At 35.8% G+C, this 24,946-nt stretch overlaps 2 protein-coding genes across 7 annotated transcripts; one reads left to right on the top strand and one right to left on the bottom strand.

Moving 5' to 3' along the window:
• The first annotated feature begins 1,059 nt into the window (after positions 1 to 1,059).
• Positions 1,060 to 8,590, top strand: ap2s1 (adaptor related protein complex 2 subunit sigma 1). The gene is made up of 5 exons (XM_043259043.1): positions 1,060 to 1,210; positions 1,694 to 1,843; positions 2,011 to 2,124; positions 3,711 to 3,770; positions 5,472 to 8,590. The coding sequence occupies exons 1-5, from the start codon at positions 1,208 to 1,210 to the stop codon at positions 5,571 to 5,573; spliced, it is 429 nt and encodes a 142-aa protein (XP_043114978.1). The 5' UTR covers positions 1,060 to 1,207; the 3' UTR covers positions 5,574 to 8,590.
• Positions 8,591 to 11,162: 2,572 nt separating this feature from the next.
• On the bottom strand, positions 11,163 to 24,903 carry rab4b (RAB4B, member RAS oncogene family). 6 transcript variants are annotated; one of them, XM_043259856.1, is made up of 8 exons: positions 24,719 to 24,900; positions 18,613 to 18,693; positions 16,274 to 16,388; positions 16,127 to 16,189; positions 14,505 to 14,659; positions 13,956 to 14,051; positions 12,803 to 12,979; positions 11,163 to 12,093 (listed from the first exon to the last, which is right to left on the bottom strand). In XM_043259856.1, exons 1-7 carry the CDS (start codon positions 24,732 to 24,734, stop codon positions 12,864 to 12,866), a joined length of 642 nt encoding a protein of 213 aa, XP_043115791.1. In that variant the 5' UTR covers positions 24,735 to 24,900; the 3' UTR covers positions 11,163 to 12,093; positions 12,803 to 12,863. The 6 variants fall into 6 exon arrangements, with proteins under 6 accessions (XP_043115791.1, XP_043115792.1, XP_043115794.1 ...); XM_043259857.1 differs by lacking the exon at positions 24,719 to 24,900 and adding an exon at positions 22,917 to 23,060; XM_043259859.1 differs by lacking the exon at positions 13,956 to 14,051 and having other exon boundaries at positions 24,719 to 24,903.
• Between the last annotated feature and the right edge of the window lie 43 nt (positions 24,904 to 24,946).

Raw genomic sequence — 24,946 nt, 5'->3', positions numbered from 1 at the left:
TTTTGGTGAAGTGAAGAAACTGAGAAAGGTCTCTGCTCCCACCTCTAGACTGCAGCTGAAATATTTCTGAGTCCCAAGGGCCACCACATTCTTCGCTCTCACAGTTGTGCAATCTCTTAACAATCAGAGCCCCAACCCCCTTCTGACTGTGTGCAGAGACCCTGTCCAAGTTATCTGGACAGTGTTCTGCGGAAGACAAACTTACTACCCTTACAAAAAAAAGTACAGAACAGAGGTTGTGGTGATGTAACACAGAACTGATTCTCTGTTTTATATGAAATATGGCAAAAAAAAAATGCGTAAAAGGATAAGATGCATGTTTTCAGACTGAACTCACACTGCATGGCCCGCTGTCCAGATGCTATTGTACATATAAGCTGTTGGAATAAGCCTCACAAAAATGACATATAGTAATAATAATACAACATTATTGATAATATTATCATTATTGATAATATATTGTCTACCAAAAAGGTAAAAAAAAACAAAAACAAAACAATGTAACATGGATCAAAACATGTTAATGAAATGTATTATATATATATATATATATATATATATATATATATATATATATATATATATATATATATATATATATATATATATATATAAAAAGAGAGAGAGAGTATGCATTTTTAAAATAAACAAATGTGTAAATGCATTGTAGACAACATTAACACAAAAAACAATGATCTTTGGATTTTTTAAATATTACCTGCCTTTCAAACTGTCAAATATGGTACAATAATTTTATATTACGTTTTTAAAGCTATTTATGCATCCCTGGTTCTCTAAAGGTTGAACCCACGGAATTAATGATCATAAAATCTGTCATCAATATTATTTTTACACTTCCATTAGGTATGATTTTTTTTTTTACGATAAATAACGCAAAAGTCGTATCAAACATCGTTTAATCTTACATTTAAGTCATGTGCTTTCCTTGACAGTTCAACCCCGGTGTAAGCTTGTAATTGTAGTACGAAACAGTATTCTCTTGATACGCTTATATGTTATCTGCTAGCTTAGAAAACTACATTACCCATCATTCTTAGCACCAACGGCCTCTGCTCGCGTCCTGTCCGGTGAAGATAGCGGTGATACAGAACCTAACCCAGTCTGAGGCTGCTGGATTTCGTTATTAAATCAATTAAACATTGATTGAAATAACTCAGACCACCGTGAACGATAAACACCGAGCACAATGGTAAGTTCACGTGCCTATTTTTTGCTTGTTACGGTGACTTATTTTGAGTAGTTCTTCCGTCGGTTCTTCTTCGCTAACAGGCTAGTGTGATATTTGTCGATTATAACAACACAACCAAGGTCATAAATCAAACCATATAGACACGTAGTATTGATTTTAATATCAAGAGGAAAAAATAATCAGTCTTTCGTTATTCTATTTCGGGCCAAAAAGAAATCGCGCTGAATAAATGAATGAAGCTAAAGGCTCATGGCTAACGTTAGTTATTTGATCCAAGCTTTGTATATTTTCTCAGTTACGTGTGAATTATACAGAACGTAATACATTTATAACAACAGCTCGTGCATTTTGAGCTTTTAAAATTGTTCAGTGCGTTGCCGTTCATACAGAAAAGCATGTGACATGTCCTCTGTGAATTACATGGGTTGATTTGTGAGAATTATATTATAAGGTCTAAACTTTTCTCCTGTTGTTCTTGCGCAGATCCGCTTTATCCTCATCCAGAATCGGGCAGGGAAGACCAGGCTGGCCAAATGGTACATGCAGTTTGATGATGATGAGAAGCAGAAGCTGATTGAAGAGGTTCACGCCGTTGTGACGGTCCGAGACGCCAAACACACCAACTTTGTAGAGGTACAGCACTTTTAACATTTTCTACTTCCTTTTAGCTTTTAAAATATGAGTATAATTCTTACAGGATTAGTAGAAACATCGTTGCGTGTGCGAATGTATTTTTTAAAGTTCTTTTCAAGGGAATGCACAAATCGAGGTGTTTAACGTTTATTTATTTTTTTCTGCAGTTCAGAAACTTCAAGATCATTTACAGGCGGTATGCTGGCCTGTACTTCTGCATCTGTGTGGATGTGACGGACAATAACCTGGCTTACCTGGAAGCGATTCACAACTTTGTTGAGGTAAATGAAGATCTAGCTTTAAAACTAATAGTTCACCCAAAAATGAAAATCTGCTGAATATGGGCCATAAAAGATAGATTATGGATACCTTACAAAAAAAAAAAAAAAAAAGTCAGTTCAAACACCTGATTAAATATATCACAATAATCCACCACAATAACTCCAGTCTATTTAATACATATGTATTAAGTGCGTGTAATATACATCCATCATTAGCATATTTTTAACTTAAAATAAGAGTTCTTTATCAATAATACAGCTTTTTGCTATTAAAAAGTCGTCTCCTTTGAATCAGGATAAAACATGCACCGAGCAGGTGCTGTTCATGCTGTAACGTTACGGTAATTTTTTTTTTCTTCGCAAGATATTGATTGCTGGACTGGACTCATTCGGATAATTGTGATGTTTTTAATCAGCCGTTTGATTTTTCGTTCTGACGGCACCCATTCGCTGCAGAGGATTCATTGATGAACAAGTGATGTAATGCTACATTTCTACATATTGGATCGTTTTTGGTAAACTCTTTCATATAGATCTTTTTTTAAACATGCACACATATACACATACGCATACTGTATATATATATATTCAAATCCCGCCGAATAACATCATCTATCTAATGTGTTGTGCATTCAATTAAGCAGCTAAATGGTGTAATCAGCACCCTTCCTGAGTACTAAATGGATTACACTGCACAGAATCCATAATTAAAAACCTCTCTTACATGCACTTTTATTAAGCACAAATCAAAATGAGATATGCAGACTCTTAAGGGGAGTGTGGGCTGTTGGCTTTTAAACGTCAGGAGATTAACTTTAATGAAAGTTTGAAATGTTCAGCATGATAAATGTCCCTTTTTAAGAATGATTGCCGCTTGTTCTTCCTCAAATAACACAAATAGCGGCATAATCGAGATCTTAGTCATTAAAAGAAATACTGTGATGGGCCATATATCTCGATATTTATGCATTTTCTGTAAAATGGCTAATTCGTCTCCAATGAATTTTGCAATTCAGAAATATGTGACACAAACAGGCACGAAACTAAACCACTGAAGCAGCATTTGAGAAATGCATTAAAATCACTGACATTATTTTATACTGTCATCAAAATGGTACTGAATTGTATTGTTCTTAATGTAAGTGCTCGATGTTATCCTAAACTTTTCCAATCTAAATGCCTTTTAACGTAACGCGGATAAGGAGACGGCTTTAGCGAGACCTCTCACCTGGTGAGTAAGGGAGAGAAGTAAGAGCAGCGCTTCTATTGCTGCAGTCTTCTGTGTCTGAAAGACTGTGAAGAATGTGGCCGTGAGGGAAAACCAGCAGCCAGGAGTTCAAGAACATCGTGACATGGTTTCTAGGACTTCCTCTGACCCTTACTGTAAACAACTCCCACATCACTTGAGCCCAAAGCAGCCCGCTATGCTGAATAACTCTGGATAAAAAACAAATGCATGGGTCACCAACCTAAAATGGTCGACCGCTGCCCGTCGCTGATTTTGATGCTTTTTATTGAGGTGAATATTGGTTGAGAAGATACTAACGCTATGAACCAATGAGATCTGTATTTTTCTGTTTTCGCAGGTTTTGAACGAGTATTTCCACAATGTGTGTGAATTAGATCTGGTCTTCAATTTCTACAAGGTAAGCTAAAAATAAAACACTATTAAAAAATTGTTTTATGTAAAAGTATTGAAAGTATTGGTTATTTTTTTTTCCCCCAAAACATTTTATGGTCACAAACTATTTTTGTAATCTAAAATTACAGTTTAAACTATTTAAATATATTTTAAAATGCAATTTATTCCTGTGATGCTCAGATGAATTTTCAGCATCATTAATGCAGAAATCATTCTAATATCCTGTTTTCCTTCTTTAATATCAAGAAACATTTATTATTGTTATTATCATCAATTTGGAAACCATGATAGGACCTTTTTAGGATTATTTGATGAATATAAGGTTTGAAAAAACAGCATTTACTTTGAATAGAAATCTTTTCTAACATTATACATTTCTTAGTTGGCAAATTCGATCAATTTATGGTATTAAATCTATTTAAACGCATCTTTCTTTTTTTTCAAAACAAAAAATGTAGTGACGTGATTCAATATGTCTCGCCTTAACCAATCAGAGGCGTTATTGTTAAGGTACATATCTGGGTTGCATCTATTCATGCAGTTCTTCAGTTAAAGGAACATTTAAAAAGAGCCGAAAAAGGGCCCGAGCGGCAAAAACTAGTGAGAGAAAAAGATGCAATTATCTCTATTTCAGCAGCAACGCGGCTCCATGGCAACAGGTATTTTATGCATAATTATAACAGTCATACAATTAAGAACATCCCCATCCTTTCAGCACGAGAGGGAGGCTGGCGCTGAAGGAAAACCATAAGTAATTATAGAAAAAAAAAGTTGCAGGAGTTAATTGCATTTGATTTCTGCTCAGCTAATTACCTGATGTCTTCATTTCTTCTACTGCATGAACAGTTTGGCCCACACCAAAGCCACGCTCATGAGATCTGGTTTTTGTTAACCCTATGAAACCTACTTTAGTTACAGTCAGAAATATCAGATTTTGTGAAATGGAAGAATTTATTGAACCTTTAGACAAAATGTCAAAATCTCATATTTGATACATTAGGCTTTTATGGCCGGCATGCCGTTAATCTTTATAATAGTATAAAAGCTACTTATAGTATATAACTGATATTTGGTTGTTTTAAAAAACGATCAAAAAATGATATAAATAAAATCTTGTATAGAAGATATTTAAATATTTAGCTTATGTTCAAGGCTCTCTAGTTTTCATTTGTGGGGCCAAAACATATAATGCTGTTCAACAAAATAATAGAGACATGAAGAAAATATCAAAAGCCTGAAATAATGGAAACACTTTACAATACAACGTCATTTGTTCACTGTTTGCGCTGTGAACTAACATGAATATTGTTAACAAAACATAATTTGTGATTTAATAATGCATCTGTAAATGCTGAAGTTTAAATAAGATTAATAAATGCTGCCTTGTTCAATGTTAGTTCATGTTTAATAATGTTAACTAATGAACCTTATTGTGAAGTGTTGCCAAAATAATGTAAAAAAAAATTAAAAAAATTAAAAAATTTTATTTCAAAGCAAAAATCCATGAGAGCTATTTTACTATCATACTAAGTCTGTTTACTTGCTTAAAAAGCATAAGCTGTATTTCATATGACAGGAGGCATGCGTAGATTATGAAAAAAAGGTTTTATACAGTGTTGAAAAGTCAAGAGGTTTTGCATATCAAATATAAGGTACGCTTTTTATTGAACCGTTGTAAAACTAACTGCTAACTGTGGCGTTTCAGGTGTACACGGTGGTGGATGAGATGTTTCTGGCGGGAGAGATCAGAGAGACCAGCCAGACGAAGGTGCTCAAGCAGCTCCTCATGCTGCAGTCTTTGGAGTAAGGAGCCTATCAATCAATCAATCGCCATTGCAACAGGCCCCGCCCACCAACACAGGCCCCGCCCACCCCACTGCAGCCAAGCCATAATATCCGTGTCGTCTTGCTAAAATACATCCACAAACATTTCATCCTTTCTTTAAAGTCCACGTTCCACGATGAAGGACGCCGCCGTTCTCTTCACATTCAAGTTCATAAAAAAAAAAAAAAAAAAAACCTCCCTGGTTATTGTCCTAATTATTCTTTGGCACGGCCAGAATCGAATACTTCGGCAATTTTATAGCACAGTAGACTTCAGCGTCTCCAAGCCCGTTCATTAACACTAACACAGATAATAGCATCAGGCCGGCCAAAATATGCCAAGGTCCTCAACATGCAAAATCCATGGGCTGCACTACTCTCTCTCCCTCTCTCTCTCTCTATATATATATATATAAAAACTTGATTTTATCAAATAAATCTTCCCCAAATATGTCTAGCTCAGTTAATGAGATATTCAAATCAAATATTAAGAATCTGTGAAAGTCGTTTTGTATCGTGTACATTATACGCATCTATTTTAAATGTAAATGTTCTGAAGCAAGCAGTCATTCCAGGCATCTAAACACTCGGTTTCTGCTCGTCGTAATTGCTTTGAAGTCTGCTGGGTTTTATGGAGAACTCGAGCCAGCGATTAGCGAGCGCTTTAGAGAACGAGGCTGAGCGGAAGAATTTAACTCAGGGGGGAAATGACAAAAGATGGTCTACTTTTAATTTCCCCTTTTGTGGCGCCCGTTCCCGCGCCAAGAGCTCCATGGCAACCGCTCAGCCTTGAAACGTTCCATTACAGATCGATTCACGAGTTACTATGAGAATCTGACTTTTTTTTTTTTTTTTTGTACGTGTATGTTTTATATCGTCTTTCTTTCTTCTTGTCCCTTCTGCCTTAGATTGTTCTAGATCTGCCTAGTCGTTCCTGTGAGATTTTGCTGAGTAAAAGATGATGGCAGTGGTGTTACTCTCACGTGTGTGTTGCTATCAGTGTATATATATATATACATGCAGGTGAAATAAAAAAAAAATTAAATAAAATAAAATACTTCAAGTGCGTGTATTTCATATTTCGCCAAACCGTGAATGTGTTTTTTTACGTGTACTATACCGCCATCTACCGGATACTAACGATTATAATAACTGACCAGGTCACTTAGTTAATATTTTTGGTCTCTGTCAGCGGGCCAGTGTAAAAATAATATATTATTAATGCACGGTTACGTGCCAGTAATTTAATTAAATGTAAGTGATCAAAGTTAAAGCTCTTTAAAACAGAATAATTGCGAGTGATTGATTATTTAGAGGGATATTTCTTACCGCGTTCGGCACGAGGCGCTCCGTCTTTGTAGTTTGGAAAATAAAAACAATATGGGAAAATAGAAATTATTAGCTTGATGTGTAGGTCTGTTATTCGCCACCTTGACATATGTCACAACCCAAACACGTTTTTGTTTATGGGTTGTTTATATCTAATGTTTATATAAATACTTAGCATATATTTAGAAAATATTTAAATGGTTATAAATATATTACAAAACAAAGATATGTAAAGTATATATTTAATAAAAATAGTTTTAGGTGTATACACCATACAAACACGTATACACAAAAAACTCATTTTTGAAAGTGATTAATCGTTTGACAGCACTAATAAAAATGCCAATAACAAATTAATGTGTAAACTGAAGATGGCGTGTATAGCATTTAACACCATTCATTTAACACTATAGGTCGTGACAATTTACATCTTAAAACTATTAATGAAAAAAATAATTAATAAATAGTTAATAATTGTAACTATTGACTATTATTGAAATATATGATAACAATTGAAATAACACCAAATAAGAATTATTATATAGAATTATTTTTACTATACACTGTGTCTATATATAAAATAATAAAATTATTAATTTTTAAAAGCTTACCATTTATCTAGACTTCAGTGATCCAAACCAGACCCTATTGAACTGCTAGAGTATGCAAAACTCTCATATTAATCAGTAATTTTACATTTGTTGGCCAAGATGTATAAAAATTATATTTCTGTAAAAATCATATGAAATCACCACCTCTTAAAATTATTACATATTCTGGGTTGGGAATATTTGAGCTTCAGGTTTGACATTTTATTCTTCCGTCACCATAGAAATAGAGATAACTGGATACTAATTTGAATAAACATTACAACAAACAACACATGTCAACTTGCACACCGTCACGCTCTCCCACACAAAACAGAGACATATTCACGTAACATAAAAAACAAGCAAACTTTAATCATAACCTTACTCTTTCAAACGAACAAGCACCCCTCCCCCCAAACACTCAGATAAACAAATTCAAATCTTATTTACAGCATAGATGATTCAGATATACAGTATTTATGAATGACCAGATCACACCGGTTACTAAGCAACAACTGTTTTATGCAGTACTTTGAACTACTCTTCAAATGCACTCCATATTGATATTTGGTTATGAAACGCTACCAAACTCCACTACATAAGCCAATTAATTTCATCTGGCTCGAGCGGTGGCGCTGTTTTGAAGTCGAAATTGTCTGCTGTCGATAGCGCTCACATTTGGAGTCACTTTTAAACCACACAGCTTGAAGCAGTTGCGAAATCCGTGTGCGGAAATCTATCACCGTCATGTGAAATTCCTGTAAAAAACTAAATAAAATTTGAGTGGATTCCTATTCAAATGAATGGATTTCGCACACACTGGAAAATAGGGGGGGAAACAGCTAAACGGTAAACTTTGCCTAGCGATAAAATAAAAAAAAACGCTAATTTTGCGATCGCCCTTTTTAAACATCGTGCACCACGTCGCCGTGTAAAATTCCCACCCACTAATATCGGCACAATGAGGAATATTCCAGGTGAAATACCTTAGGCAGCATCAGTGACTTGCTGTCAACCATTTTCGTAAATCAGTCCAAAATTTTTTATTAAAAAAAAAAAAAAAAAAAAAAAAAAAAAGTAAAAATTTCCACAAAATTTTACAATTTTGAAATTTTGCGTAAATGGGTAATTTTATTTGCGATATATCTCTCTATATATAGCAAAGCTCACACAATCGTCGCTTGTAAACAAAGCAGTTATCTACGGAAGCCAGATTCTGCCACTGAATGAAAAACTAAAAAAGTTGTTTTGTAACTTTCTCACAATTCTGACTTTTTCCTCAGAATTGGTGTGATATAAAGGTTTTTTTTTTTTTCCCCTAGAACTGAGATATAAACTCACAATTGCAAGTTATAATGTCAGAATCGCGAGATAGAAAGTTGTAGTTACGAGACAAAAAGTGAAATGTATGATATTAACAATAATTGGTTGACATAAAAAAAATATTTTAAGATAACTATCTAATCTCACTTCAATTCAGAATCTTCAATTCTGAAAAAAAAAAAAAAATCTGAATTGCGACGAGAATCACACGATCGTGAAAAATAGTAGCAATTTTGAATTCATAACTCAATTAAGAGATTATATCACACAATTCTGACTTTAGAAAATGAGCGTGATGAACTTTTACACACTTTTTTTCGCACGAACCTCTGGATTGCACAGATTCCTACTGAAATTCATGTAATCTGCTAGCAAAATTTTACAGCGCAACAAGTCTCTTTTAGATCTTAAAAATAATCTTTCGCTATCAACACGGCAATAATCTGAACCTGAAGCGAAATCAGTGTTCGGGAAATCTTTTTCCATCAACGTGAAACCCTTCCAAAATTTGCCAAACTACATTAAATGCGAATGTGGAAAATGTAAAACGGAAGTATGGCAAAGTCCGCTCTACGAATTCATATATGAAGACACGTGACCAATAGAAGACTCTTAGCTGCATTAAAAGAAAGAAATGTACTAGGCCGTGTCTGAACGTCTAGACGTTATCGAGCATAATGCACCGCATCAATAAGCATCACGAGATTCACACTTAACGGATATAGAATACCCATAATGAATTGCAAGGGTCAAGGTCGGCCGGATTCCAGCATTTGACCAGAAGACGGCATTGCAGTGGCTTTGAAGGACAGTTGAATTTTTGAAATGCAGAAGTATATTTTTAAAATGAGCGTGACGTCACATAACCAACATTGCAGTATCCTTTCAAATCTCACACAAGTCTAGTGCAGCTTTAACGTGTATATACCCTGGAATATTCCCTTGAGTCAATTTTGCTGGATAAAAATGGTTTGAATCGCTCAAACGAAACATTTCGTAAAAGATCACGGTGGATAAAAAAAAGTTTAAGTGCGTTTTAAAAGCTTGGACGACTACGAGAGCATGAGGCAGCCTCAATCGTGTGGATAGTCAGTTAAGGCCGCGCTTGAACTAGAACACCTCATATTTACGGCTAACAGCATGTTCTTGTCCGCAGCTGAGGAGGACAAGACGACTCCGTGCGGCTGAAATGGTGTCGGACCAGTCTCGGTTGTTCTTTAGTAAGGAACGATCACTCCTCAAACAATATTCTCTCATTTAATATCATTAAATTACTATAAATTTTACAATTCTATAGGTACAGTATATAAACAGACAAAAAAAGTGCACTTGCAGAGGGAAAAGTAAAGGAAAAACCACACATCACGTAGACGGTATTTAAAACACAGATCAAAACGGGTCTGTCTGTGGTGCATAATGATGATGTCACTGAGGGAACGGGGCACTGCGCCGCTCATCACCTCTAGATCTCCCTGTCATGGGTAACCAGAGCAAGCAACGGACGTATCAACCTGAAATACGGACGACTGAACACCACGGCTGCCGCTGCGCTGGAATACTCTTCAGTTCTAACAATAGAAGCTGCGGTGTACACTTTTTACGTGACTTTAACGCAATAATAACAGGGTTGGGTCTCACAAAGAAATGGCAATTAAAAAAAAGAAAAAAAAAAAAATTTGCAGAATTTTTTATGCATTGTGACATTTTTTCATGTGAAAATGAAGCATTAAAAATAGTAACTGCATTAGTATAATCGATTAATAAAATATTTTAAAATCAGCATCATTTATTTGTGAACATTTAGGAGGAAACGTCAAAAGACATGGTAAAATGTTCTTTAGGGAAACATTAGGTCTAATTTCATTCTTTTAAATTCAAGGTGTGGAGTTTTTGGGAGATTCACCCATGCAGACTCCAAAAGCATAAATTAAATATTTTTGTTGTATGCAGTTTTTTTTTTCTTTTCTTTTTTTTGTCATTTGTGTCATTTCATGTCATTTCAATACATTTCAAACCACCAATCTCTAAGAAATGTATTATTTTATATTTCTATTAGTGCTGTCAAAAGATTAATCATGATTAAATTGCATCCAAAATAAAAGTTTGTGTTCACATGATGTGTGTGTGTGTGTGTGTGTGTACTGTGTACATTTATTATGTTTATGTAAATACACACACTTTATACATTTAAAAAAAATGTATATGTATACATTTGATATTATTTATAGTACGGATAAATCCATTTAATATATAAACATTTTTCTTAAATATATACATGTAAGTGTGTGTATTTATATACATAATAAATATACACAGTACACACGCATATATTATGTCAACATAAATTGATTTATTTTGCACCGCAATTAATCGTTTGACAGCTCTAATATCTGTATGTCTTTCAGACAAGTGCAAAAGTGCATATAACACCAAAATGAAGAGGATTTGTTGTCTTTAATTTAAATGAATCTGAAGGTAGGAGGTCTGTGCAGAAAGAACGGAGAGGTTAAGTTAGATGATAACCTCTAACCCAAGCCAGACTGAGATGGCGGGAAACATCTGTTATGCACCAGATAGCGCCAACCCAATGACAAGATCTGAATGGATGTTTATTTTTTTTTCCTTCCCCTCCTTTTTTGTGCTTTTAGAAGCTCTTTAAACGCACAACCAATGCAACAGCATATATGGGTTTTAAGAGCTATGCGTTCTCTCATAAGATCAATGTTTGGCTTTCTGGTCATATTTTAGCAGGTAAAAAAAAATGCATAACCTGCACAGACCACTAATATGCTTATTTGACATTTTTGGGAATGTCCAAAAAAAAATAATAAAAAAATAGTTTAGTTTAACACGAACAAAGATCTGATATGTCACAATGTATAAAATGATACAAGATCTAGGAATGTTTAATCTAGCGCTGTTGTTAAATGGTTTATCCCAGTCTAGAGAAGACTAGATGATGGCTGCTTACTTTATAAGAAGAAACGGTGTGTGTAAGAATCACAGGAGAAGTTAAAACCACGCACAGTCTCTCAGTCGGGTGTTGAATCACCTCTTACTGCCCGTGGCCCTCGCTAGGGGTCTCCCAGCCCAGCGCAGAGCAGTCAGGGAGATCTGTCCTAGGTGAACAGCTTTCTGAGGTCAGAGGTCAAAGTTTGCAGATGGACTTCATCATAAGAAATGATCCAGATGTGTCTGGGTGTGGAAGGGTCACATTCGGGGAGAGGGGTAAGGGGTGTGCATACCCAGAGACACCCGGAGCTGGAAAAAAAAATAAAATCAAGAATTTTCAAATCAAAATAAAGAAATATGATACACTAAATCACATCCAAAATAAATGTTTTTGTTCGCATAATGTGTTTACATACGTGTATAAATAAATATAGCTTATATAAGTTTATATATAAATCTAATATACAATATAAATTACATGAATACAACTATATGTAAAAAGTATTTTTACATTACACAATAGAAAATCTTATTTTCAATGCTATTTGTCATTTAACAGCACTATAAGATACATGATATTATCGTTAAAAAGTCTGGGGTCAGTAAAACATTTTTTAAAGAACTTTTGAACATCATGTTCATCAAATCAGCCTATTAGAAAGATTTCTCAAGGATAATGTGTGAGGGATAATGCTGAACATCCAGCTTTGCGTCACAGAAATAAATGAAAATAGAAAACACTCCATTTTTACAATATTACAGATTTTACTGTATTTTTGATCAAGAAAATGCATGCCTTTGTAGCAAAATATGAAATAATATGGATGAACGTAATGAACAATTACGTTTTGTAATTATGCTTTCATAATAGTTGTGTTTATTAATAATTACAGTGATGCAACATATCGCCCCACAGGTTTAAACTGTAAATTCATTATTGTACATCAGATGCGTGTGTGTCAATGATTTTATTTGGTGGTAATTTAAATCTGTCCTAGAAAGGACCTCTAGAACTGACCTGAGGGGGAGGTTGTGTGTGTACGGTCTGATGTCTGGTAGCGTTCAGGGAGTCCAGGCCCCTAACAGTTACACTGCTGCTTGGCCTGTGCAGCAGAGCCCCGGGGCTGTCTGAGCTGCCGCAGGGATGCGTCTCCATACTGGATCCCAGAACCCATCCGCTCCGGATCCAACTCACCTGTGTGAGCACAAAGAGATCACAAAGCTTAAGCTTACTAGATCATATTTGACACATTTCTACGTCTTCTAAATGATCTAGTGGTTGACATGAAAGTAATAGCCAAGCCCTGTTGCACCCTATATTGTAAAATGTCTACCTTTATATTGTGGTAAGCATGTTTTGCTGTGAATTTTACGTAAGCGTAAGAACAACATATCTTGTTTGTAATATTTCAAGATGAACATGTACTAAGCAACTTAGAATAATTGGGTCATTCATAATTTCTCAGTAAAATGAAAGAGGTATTAAATAAAATGCAACAGGCTTTTGAGGAATGTTTATTATACTCTCAATCTTTATTGTATTGAATTGCATTATGCATGTTTTACCAACGACAACAAAAAAAAAAAAAAAAAACTACTGAGCTTCTGACCATAGTATTTAAGTATCATCTTTTTAAGACATAATACTGGGAAATAAAAGATGACAACACATATTTGCATGCATTTATGCAAGTTGCAGTTGTAAAGATGTAATTGATTTAAGCCATTAGTATTTCATCTTGCTTTTTAGCTATATTATTATCATAATCTGCAGCAAATTCTATATTTTTGCTTTGTTTGGATGGTAACACTAGTATAGGGGCTCACTATTCACTAGTTGCTTATTAGCACGCCAATTAATAACATATTGGTTGTTTTAGTACATATAAAGCACATATTCTTCATGACTGTATTCTACAACCCTAATCCCACCCAACACATAAACCTAACCACGACTGTGCCTTAGCAAAAAATTAGCAAAAGCCACAATTAATGGTTTGTTAGTAGAGAGAAATTGACCTTAAAATAAAAAGTGTGACCATCTGGGCCTCTGAATGAAAATTAGTTGTCTTTTTCCCCCTTAAATATACTCTCTTGTCATATTTTATTAGCCATAAAATCCTGAAATAGTGAAAAAGAAATAGTGCCTTGCCAGTGCAGTTTTCACTTACCCGACTCAATCTTATTGAGGATGGTACGAGCACATTTCAGAAAGGCTTCCTCTACGTTCTCCCCAGTTAAAGCACTCGTCTCCAAAAACATCAGCTCTGAGGACGGGCAGAATCAGGCTAACACATTAAAATCAATCATCTTCTCACCCTGCAAATGCTTTGGTGTTGTAAAGGTCCATATGGACGCCTGTTATCAGGCTTGCTAAGCATCAGCTACATGAGGGTGCTTCAGTGTGAAGAGCATCATCCGCAAGAACCAACTTATGGTCTTTAGCTGTGTCTACAGCACTCCTGTGGCCAATACAGAAGAGCTTGCAATTGAGCGGCTCATAAACACCCTGATGTTCTAACAGCAGAGAGGAAGAAAAGCACACATTCTGCAGCAGCACACATCTGTTCGGCCAATTCGGAATTATGAATACAAACAGAACATATACATACATTAAATGTAGATGTATGACATCTGCAGATGTAGATGTATGAGAGAAAATCTATGCTGTGCCACACTGTTCAGCTACAAAAGTGTTATGCCTAAAGAGCAGCTCTAACCGTTCTCCTGGGCAAAACGAGACGCCTCTAGGAAGGTGACCTCACGGTCCGCATCCAGATCCTTCTTATTCCCGCACAAGATTATGACGATGTTGGGGCTGGCCAGTGTCCGTGCATCTGTCAGCCAATTAGTCAGAGCATTGTAGGTCTCCCGGCTAGAGAACAAAGATGAACACAAAGACAAATTAATCGATTGTTGCTTCTTTTTTTTTTTTCCATAACAAACTTTCACAGCAGATTTACAAACAAATCATGTTACTGTTTATATTATTTTTGTATGTGTATGTGGATGAAGTTGGACATACATATGAAGAGTTTTACTGTAAAAACCGATAAAAGCCACTTAAAAAAAAAAAAAAAAAAACTTCTTCACCTATAGAGCAATCTGAACAAAAAAACTGACAAGCCCGCTGTGAACAGAAACCGGTAAATCCATTTTAGCGAATCAGCGCGCTGTATTCAGGTCAGGTGATTCGATGAACTTAATGAACCAGTGATATCTTCTTTAGGGTGTGAAATGAAAATAAAAGCTGAAAAATTTTCACATAACCTTGCAAAAGCAGCGCATTACAATGGCGAGGGAAAAGTGTAATCTCATCCATACAATCCATGACCACAACAACAACCTTTGTTAGGCATCTACAACGTCATCGTACTCACATAAAGCATTATTTGAATTTAGTAAGTCATGTTTTTGATGGATAAAATGTAACCAAACAGCCAAAAAATATGAAAACAGAAAAAAAATATAATTCAGAAAAACTGCTATTCTGTACTACTAAGAAAGATTTTTCAAACAGACGGTGTCAATTATGGCATTAAATTAAGATTGCTCACCCTGGAGTGGGTTCACCCTTCGCCTATGGAACAGGCCTTATTACCAAAAGGCAACCTTTTTTTTATTAAATGTTGACTTCGAGAGAATTGCCATGCGTGATACTAATTTTCTGAGTCAATATTTACTTTGATTTCCACCATTTACGATCGGTTCCAGAGAAACGGCTTTTGTGAGTCAATAACAGCGAACGCTTAACGTACTTCACTGTTAATACCGCTTCTCAGAAGTCAATGCCTGCGACGACCTCCGAGCGCTGCGAGAACCAGCGAGACAATACGTGACTCATAATGCCGTCCTTCACATTTCCTCGCTGTGCGTTCGTCGTGCTTTCAAGGAATCTTGTTTTGTTTGAGTCACTGGTCTCCGGAGCAACCATTAGCCCGTGGCCACAGCAACAGACGAAAGGGAGCGTGGTGAATGTGTTCGAGAGTAAAGCAGTGAAAACGCTCTGCAGCTGCAGTGCTGAAGGACGACCCTCATCGGACGCACACAATCCATCACTCTGTTCATGTTTCTCTCTCACTGTGCTCACACCCCGTCTAATGGACCGAGAGTTGGCGCTCGCCAGAAGATGACATTTTATTATAGCGCTGTCAGTCTTTATTACTTCATTGTCTTTGTCTCTATTACCAGGACAGCTGCGTGGCAACCTGGAGCTCATTCAATTCAGTGCCGCAGTCATTCTCTCCATGTGCCTCTGTTTGACTTCCTTTCCTGCAGCTAAAAGATTTATTTTTTCATTTCGCAAGAAATTAATCTTTGCGGACCCCCGCTGCTGCCCTACCTTGTGATGTCATACACGAGAAGAGCCCCCGCCGCTCCACGGTAGTAACTGCGGGTCACCGATCTGTAAGACAGAGAATGACCTCAACCAATCGAAGTCAGCACAGGCCAGCGAGGACGTGCTAATGAGCCGATCTCAGGCAAGTACCTAAAGCGTTCCTGCCCGGCCGTGTCCCAGATCTGCAGTTTGACCGTTTTGCCGCCGACGTTGACAACCCTGGAGCCGAACTCAACGCCGATGGTGTGGTTTGAGTCCTGTTTGACTGTGATAGAAGATGACTGGTTAGAAGCTGAGCTGACAAACTGCTTAAAAAGATCAATTCATTGATGTTTGATGCCAGCAGTGCTGTTTTTGAACTATTACAGTTTTTTTTTATTAAAATGATTAAATTAGAATTTATTTTTAGATTTTCGGTATTCATTTAAATTTTAGTTAAAGGGATAGTTCACCCAAAAATGTTAATTCTATCTATCTATCTTTATTTACTTGCCCTCATGTTGTTCCAAACCAGAAAGACCTTCTATCATCCTTGGAATATGAGAGCTTTCTGACCCTCCTTACACAGAAAGGATATTACCCCGCTAAAAGAAAACAATAACAATACATTCAGCGATTCATCTCTTCGAGTTATTGTCTTCTGCCCTTTTGAAGAGTACCACAGTACGTAATCAACGTAATAAGCGTTATCAGGGTGGCTTTGTTTAACATGCACAAGCTGTCTACTGAATATAAACAATGCTGATTATTTTAATAATATTCCGGGGTATTCTCAGAAATGGTGAAGGATGGTACCTCTGGGGATAAGAATTGCTGAATAAATTGTTAATATTGCTTTCTTTGTGCACAAAAAGAATTTCCGCACCTTTGTAAAATTACGGTTAAACAGTTTTTTTTTTTATCTCTTTGCTACATTCTCAGATTTAATCAAAAATATGTTTGTATAATTTGTATAAAAAGTATCATTTGTGTTCCAAAGATGAACAAAGGTCTTATGAGTTTCGAACGACATGAGAATGAGTGAATAATGACAGAATTTTCATTTTTTGTGTGAACTATCCCTTTAAATTTTTATTAACTGTTCTTCTAAGGATTATTCTTTTTCTTTTCCCCTCCCCCAAGCTTCTGGGGGTCTTTCGGAGCCTTGACATACTCAAAAACTGACAACTTAAAGCCTCTAACTTTCTGGCTCCACCCGACAGGAAGTTGGCGATTCAGGGTCGTTTCAAAAGTGCATGTTGAGGAATTTGATGTACTCCTCTGAACATTATCACTTGGTGAACGTTACCTTAAAGACATTGGGGATGTTTAATATCTCGGAAGGTTTGCGTGTGGCGGACAGATTAAATTATGGCAAGAAATGAGAAACAGGAAGTGTCTAATAACATCCACATACATTGTCTGATTTTGCTCAACCTTCATGAGTTTGTTTGTTGTATGATGCCGATCGCATAGATGGGACTATTAGGAGTCAAAGTTATAGCACCCCCATCTGGCAAATCTTCATCAGAATAATGTGAAAACACAGCTGATGTTAAACTGGGAAAGGGATAATGATAAAGTAAAAGCTGTTGCTATGGCAATGTGTTAAACTTTAACATTTCACAGAATCAACTTTAACATATTTCAACATATTTTATATTTTTGAATGTATTATTTCAGCATTATTTCAATTAACAACAACGTCTTCGATATTATTAGTTAACGATAGTAATCCTGGATACCAGATTACATAATTGAATTCTTCGTGACAATCTTCTCTTAGAAAAACACATGGGTGTCGCATGGGAAATAAGATACAGGAATGAGATATTGCTTTTTCTCACGGGTTGCAGATTTGCTGTCAGGGCAAATGCGTTTTACTTTGGCTCCATTCTTCAATAATATATCCCCTAGAATAATACCTGTTACATTGTGACTGGTTCACAAAACAATCATGCTCTCTTAAGATACATCTCTTTCAAAATGTATTTAGAAATAACATATTTGCTATCACTTTCAAATTACTTTGAAAACTGTGAAGAAAATACTTGTGTGCACTGGTAACTGAATCGAAGCTCTTGAACAGTTGTATATTACAATCAAATTAAAAATATGAATTCCCAGAATGCAAGTTACATTTCACAGTGAAATCTCATGCTGTCAGTCAATGAGGGAGCGTCAAAAATGTCTGACTGCATTTCAGAGACTGAACACTGTGTTTTTGTGCATTTAAGCTTACCAGGCTTACAACATGCAAAATTAAATGTCCAAAATCAAATAATAAAAGGATATTGCATTGCACTTTCTAAGCTCACTAACAACACGATTTCCATTTATTGCTTAACATGCCTTTATTCTTGTTTCAAAAGAGCGTAAAGCTACTCAGGTTTCACAAAGAATTACCATTCAAGCCCCCCGCCTCCCTCCTCTCTCCTGAACGCTCTGAGAATTAAAGGTCGTGTTTTAATTCAAGTCTTTGTGAAAGTGCGACATTAATATAGGCTTACACTTGTTTTCTATGAACTGGTGAAGGAGGCATGATTTCCCAGTCCCAGCGCTGCCAATCACCAGGAACTTAAACAGGAAATCTGAAACCGAGAGAGAGAGAGAGAGAAAGGAAACAGAATCAATATCGCTGTTGCACTGTGCAGAGAACATGTTTAAAGGCTGTTTGGATGTTGTTCAGACAACATCCTCATCTGAACTACAGATCGCCATTCTTATGTCAGTCACATTGAAGAGTGTTCTTTAAACAATTAAATCCATCGTGAAACGCAATGTTCTTCCAAGAAGAGTTGCCAAGTAACTGACTAAACATGCATTAGACTGGAGATTGCTCATATTAATGCTATTATGTGGCAGGCCTGATTCTGCCAAAGATGAATCCAGCAGAAAGATTTTTGTGCTCAACAAAGCTGCATTTGTTTGATCATAATACAGTGAAGACAGTAACGTGTAATACTTTTTTTTATAAAATCTTATGCAGGATTATTAGAATTTAAAGCCCCAGTAACTTTTATTAACTTCATTTAATCACGATTAATTGCATACAACATAAAAGTTTTTGTTTACATAATATATGAGTGTGTACTGTGTATGTTTATTCTGTATATGTAAATACACACATATGCATGTATATTATTAAGAAAATGTGTTTATATTTTAAATATTTATATATAATAAACTATATGAATATAAATATATACATGTCAATATTATATATATATATATATATATATATATATATATATAAAACACGAACAGTACACACATTAAGTAAACAATTTTTTTTCTTTTGCATGCGATTAATCATTTGACAGCATTAAAATTTTTTTATAATAATAATAATTTACTTATAATTTCTACTTATTCTGGTCAATGTCCATCACGTATAAATCACTCACCTTGATCTCTAATTACTGTATTGGCATTAACATTTATGATATCTAACTACCCTATATGATATATATTACAACAACAATGCTCTCTAGATACCGGCGTCGACCATTAAACAACCATGATTGGTTGCTACTCCTATCACTCTGCCTCTAATATCATTAGCTCATCGAACATCACAAACTTTTATAGGCTATTCATCATTCATCGATACAACGTCAATAAAATCATTCTATTCATCAAAAATTTGAAGAAATGCATGCAAGTCCTTGCTGAAGACACAATGACATGATAGCAGGATGTGACCGTAGTGAGGGAGTGTGTGGTGTAGAAGTTCAGCAGGCCGCAGGGTGAGTCAAGAGCGTCCCAAAAGCTCTTTGTATTAGAAGAGTAGAGAGAAAGAAGTATTTGCATGTGTGGATATGATCACAGTGGCTGGAACAGAGCGGGGTTTGAGAAGGGATTCAGTCTTACAGCAGGAGGACGATGTATGGAAGTATGGATCATCACAGAGCAGCATGTATATTCTCACTGAAAGCGTGCCAGAACATTCTGGACAAACATCAACTGTTTCAAAACCTTCTAAGGTGTCTGTTGTCTACGCATGCAGTCTCTTAACGGTCATGGACATCAAAAGCTATTATGAAAAGTCTACATAGGCAGCAAACCGGTCCAGACAATAACAAAACAAACAAGTAAAATAGCACCTTAAACATTATTTATATATATATATATATATATATATATATTTTTTTTTTTTTTTTTTTTTTTTTTATAAAACTGACAACATTCACAAATTATACATAAACTGCAATTCAAAATATTGGTGTCTATATTGTTTTTTTTGTTGTTTTTTTAGATAAACTAGTACTTTTGCCTAGCAAGGATGCATTAATTAAAAGTGACAGTAAATATTTGTAATTCAAAGAACTGTTTTTCCTTTGAACTCTCTATTCTGAAAAAACAGCCGTTTTCAACAATGACAATTTTTGGCACTGATCTATCTTGAATACTCTATCATAATGAAAAAAGGTAAAAAGCCAAGGACCTGCGATGGATAAATGATTTTCGCAATCACTCCAACATGACATTTAGGCATAATAAATCATATTAAATGAAGTGGTCCAGACTCAGACAGTCAGCTAATGGTTGCTATTTCTGGTGTGTGTGTGTGTGCGTGTGTGTGTGTGTACCCTGACAACATGACCTTGAGCTTGTCTTCATGGAAAAGCAGTTCGTGACTAAATTTCCACTGCCTTTCTGTACAGATACGAGCAACTTAAACATCAGTTTTTGAATGTTTAAAATTTAAATGACTTGTATCTGACATGTGCAAGATGTATCAGTTCCCTTTAATGAACTGTAAAACGAAGTAAAAGGGTGTAAATGTGATGAAAATATTAATAATAATGACCGAATTTCACGCCCAACGTAACAGCTGGTTTAAATTCACAACACCACTAGTAAGACAGCCAGAACAAAGTACTTCCAAACAATGGTAAAAGTCCATACTCGGCTATAAGGCAAAGTAAGTCAAGAGATTATGTGATCAACAAATGACTTTCATATTTCACTTCCTATTACGATCTCCTAAATTAATGAAATGCCATATCTGTCATCATAGGACTGCAACAATTATTGTATAAAACTAAAAAGCTATTCATCTAATAAAATTGTGATATGGCTTAAAGTGAGATTATCAAAGCAAAGTGTGAGATGTAATGAATTATATGCACTGCATGTTTAAGAGTGAAGAATGTTATCTGTTATGTGTGCCTTGTGTGTGTGTGTGTAGTAAATACAATAATAAAAAAAAGAATGGTTTAACATTTGAAAATGAAGATATTAAGACTTAATTAAGACATTAAGTAGCATACCTCTTTTTCAGGGCTATAAAATCTATCAATTGTGATTAATCACCTTCTAACCAAAACTACACGCTTACATAATATGTATGTTTTATGCATGCGTGTGTGTGTTTGTACATGGCATACGCTCATATACTTCGTGAACACACGCATTTTAACGTTTATTGTCGCAAAACACATACCATCTATAAAAAAAATACAGTATAAAACATGATTTCAATGTCTTTCAGGCTTGATCTGCTACAGTGGAACAGATGAATCATACCGCACGTCTCTCATGACAAATACTGGAGTGAAGTCATGTTAAAAAGATGATCAGTATTCTAGAGGGTGCCCCGAACGAGCGATAGATTGTCGTTAAGTGTGCCCCTGGAGATCGGCTAAGGATATCAATACGCTATAGCAGAGCAATTACAGTGCCGGGGTAAGATGGTCATTCTTTCTCTATTGTCACGGAAAGGTGATTTGTAGGCCAAGTGCACTAAAACGGTCTCGGTTTCACAGGGGCTGGACGGGGGTTGGAGGAGAGAAAGGAGATATGAGAGTGAGGGGGGGGGTTCTGCAACATGAAACTACTATCCACATTAACTACATGAATATTTTAGCATCTACAGCACAAATACATCAGTCGATAATCAGACAAAAGACATGTCTGAAGCCTACAACCGGTGATTTAAAGGGGCCACACAGGCTTTATGGCAACATTTCCTACGTTAGTGTGCCTTTTATTGCTTACTTGCACACTGCACGGTTATTTGCATGTTGAGAAAGAGAAAAGTCGAGTTACAACGAGTTGATAATGTTTCTTATTTATGCTTAATACTAGACATATTAAAAAAAAAAACCTAAAAGAATAAAGCAAGTATAAAGTAGGTCTATTTTTTGCAGTGTTCTCCATGTTATACTTTATATTTTGGCAAACACTGTGCGATTTTATACTGTATTCTAATTTGCATACTGTATTTGCATACAGTGAATACATTATTGATTACACCGTTGATAATGGTAAGAACAGGATGCTATTCATAACAGACACTACGCCGTTAAAAAAAGAAAGAAGTCAACATAAAACTGGTTTCACAAAGCCATTTTTATTTAGTGAGACTATTTGGTGACAACCTAACAGCAAAGCTTTAAAGATATGACCCGCTGCTTATGAAGACAAACATTTGTTTTCTTTGGAAGAACATCCATCAATGGATCAACTTCATTAAATTTTTTTAAAGGGATAGTTCACCTTCAGTTGGCCCCTATTGACTTGTTTTTTCCATTAAAGTCCATGAGAACCAGCAACTGAAGGTGAACTATCCCTTTAAGGAGCCTTTTTCTTACCTTCATACATAAACATTTTACAGCTAAAGCTCACACATGAATGTCACCAGTAGATGATTATAAACTAAATATTCCTTTTTAGGTCAACTAGAGTGTAGTTTGATTGTATGCAGGATATTGCATGATGCAACAAAATATGCATAAAAATGTTAATATCAGTAATAAAATAATTAGTAGCAGCAGTGGTGCAACGTTAAAGAAGAAAAACACAGTACCTCTTTCAGCAAACATTTCCTTTTCAACTCATCAAGTGCTCACCACAGCAAGGACAAGTGGTGTTTGTTTAAAGAAGTGATTTTCCTCTCGGTGTGTAAAAATGAAACAGAGCTTAGACACAGTTCATGCAGAGCAACGGTGCGTGATGTTGATGACGGAAATCACATGCACCAAGTCAGTGCACTGAAACAAACTATCCTTAAACCACAGCTGCTGCAAGCCATTTCAGTTAACTTTCACCACACCGTTCAAAAACCCACCCCATCTCCTAACATAACAACTCATTCATCTACAAACTAAACAAGTTGTTTATGAATGAGCTCCTCAAATAACAGAACTGTACGTGAAGATCTTCTGACCGAACAAAAGCAACCGAATCTTATTTAAAATGAGAAAGAGAAGAAGGGATTATGATTGCTTTAAAACGACTAATGTCCGAACGAATAAAATTACAATTCTTTTATGCCTTTTGTCCACATATCTTGATAAAAGTCATGCCTAAGAGCGGACATTGACTGACATGAACTGTCGTCATTAGAAGAAAAGTGTCTTTATGATATATGGAAAAACTCGTTTTAAAATATATAAATCAGTTAAGTGAATGATTTAATGATACACAAAAATGCTAATTTTTTGCTAATGGTGCAGATAAAGTTGATAAACTATGGACGTCTTTTTCACCACTGAAAGATAACTGACTTATCTCCCAATTCTGACTTTTTTTCTCGCAAAAGCAAGTTCACATCTCTCAATTTTTTCCTCAGAATTGCAGCATATACACTCACAACTGCGGAGGGGAAAAAAGCCAGAAATGTGACTTTATTTCTAGCGACTAGGAGTTCTTTTCTCAGAAAAGTCATTTTCTCTGAATAATTAGACATAAGTTCAATTCTGATTAAAAACTCACGACTGCGAGTTTATATCGGAGAAGTTCTTCATCAGAATTGTGAGATATAAACTCAAAATTCAGTTATGAAGTCCAATTCTGGGGAGAATGTTTTCAAGTTCAGATCTCACAGAACTCGTAACTGTAAAATCTCACTTTTTCATCATTGTAGTCAGAATTGTGAGATGTACATTTTTAACTCAGAGGGGGAAAAAGTCATAATTGCGAGTTTAGCCAATATCTCGCAATTGTGACATTACAACAGTTTCTCTCACAATACTGAGGGGGAAAAAAAACAAAACAATTCACTTTAAATGACTGACAGGCAGAGAAGGTTTTTGATTGGCTAAGTAAGAGCGGACCGCACCCCTCGTCTTTACCGCTGTCTAACTACAGAGCTTAGAACTGTCGTGAAAACGCACGTGTGATTTCTCTGTCGGAAAATAAAGACAAATACTATTTGTGTAGTACTGTATGATATTACAAATAAATTGAATACAGCAATTCTGAGCAGATAGGAAAAGTCTATACGATGTATATGCTAGGTTGTGGAATATTTATCAATGATCAAATCAGTTTAGCAGCTCATTTTAGACATACACATAGCGTATGTATGTACATATCGTCATCATCACCAATACAAACTGATTTGACAGGCCCATCTGAGAGTGCTGAAATTACCCAACAAACACATATTTAAACAAAACCTGAGCAGGCCAGAATTAAAGCAATGAGTCTAAAGGTATCTGATTGTAATATGATGTACTAATGATAGATATATGTGTAAAAAATAAAAGGTTTGGAGTCAGGAATCGCATATCCGATGATGTTGATCCAGCACGCGCGCTCACCCACACGCACGCGCAAGCTCTAGCTGTAAAGGCGCTAACAACAACATAAACGAGCTGTCATTACCGTACGTCTCTGACATGTCGGTCCCACCGATGAAACCAATCAACTGGGTAGACGATGCTCTTTTCCCCCCACTTCAGACAAACGCTATGCTCTGTATTCGTTTCTGTACACACTGCTGGTAGCCAACAGGCTAACTGCTGCTAACGCCTCTCACCGTTTCCTGTTTTACAACACAAACCTGCGCGTGCACAACGTGCTCGAGACACCGAGCTGACGTCATGACGCATC

Source organism: Puntigrus tetrazona, chromosome 15, assembly GCF_018831695.1.
Source record: "Puntigrus tetrazona isolate hp1 chromosome 15, ASM1883169v1, whole genome shotgun sequence".
In the NCBI taxonomy this organism is placed as follows: Eukaryota; Metazoa; Chordata; class Actinopteri; order Cypriniformes; family Cyprinidae; genus Puntigrus; species Puntigrus tetrazona.
This window is presented reverse-complemented; position numbering and strand designations above follow the sequence as displayed.

Bases quoted from the DNA above. Each gene is read 5' to 3' on its own strand.
- ap2s1 (XM_043259043.1), top strand. The intron at 2,125-3,710 runs GTAAATGAAGAT...CTGTTTTCGCAG, and splicing joins CGATTCACAACTTTGTTGAG to GTTTTGAACGAGTATTTCCA. The intron at 3,771-5,471 runs GTAAGCTAAAAA...GTGGCGTTTCAG, and splicing joins TGGTCTTCAATTTCTACAAG to GTGTACACGGTGGTGGATGA.
- rab4b (XM_043259856.1), bottom strand. The intron at 16,190-16,273 runs GTACTTGCCTGA...TCTGTCTTACAG, and splicing joins GCCGGGCAGGAACGCTTTAG to ATCGGTGACCCGCAGTTACT. The intron at 12,980-13,955 runs GTAAGTGAAAAC...GTGCTCACACAG, and splicing joins CCTCAATAAGATTGAGTCGG to GTGAGTTGGATCCGGAGCGG.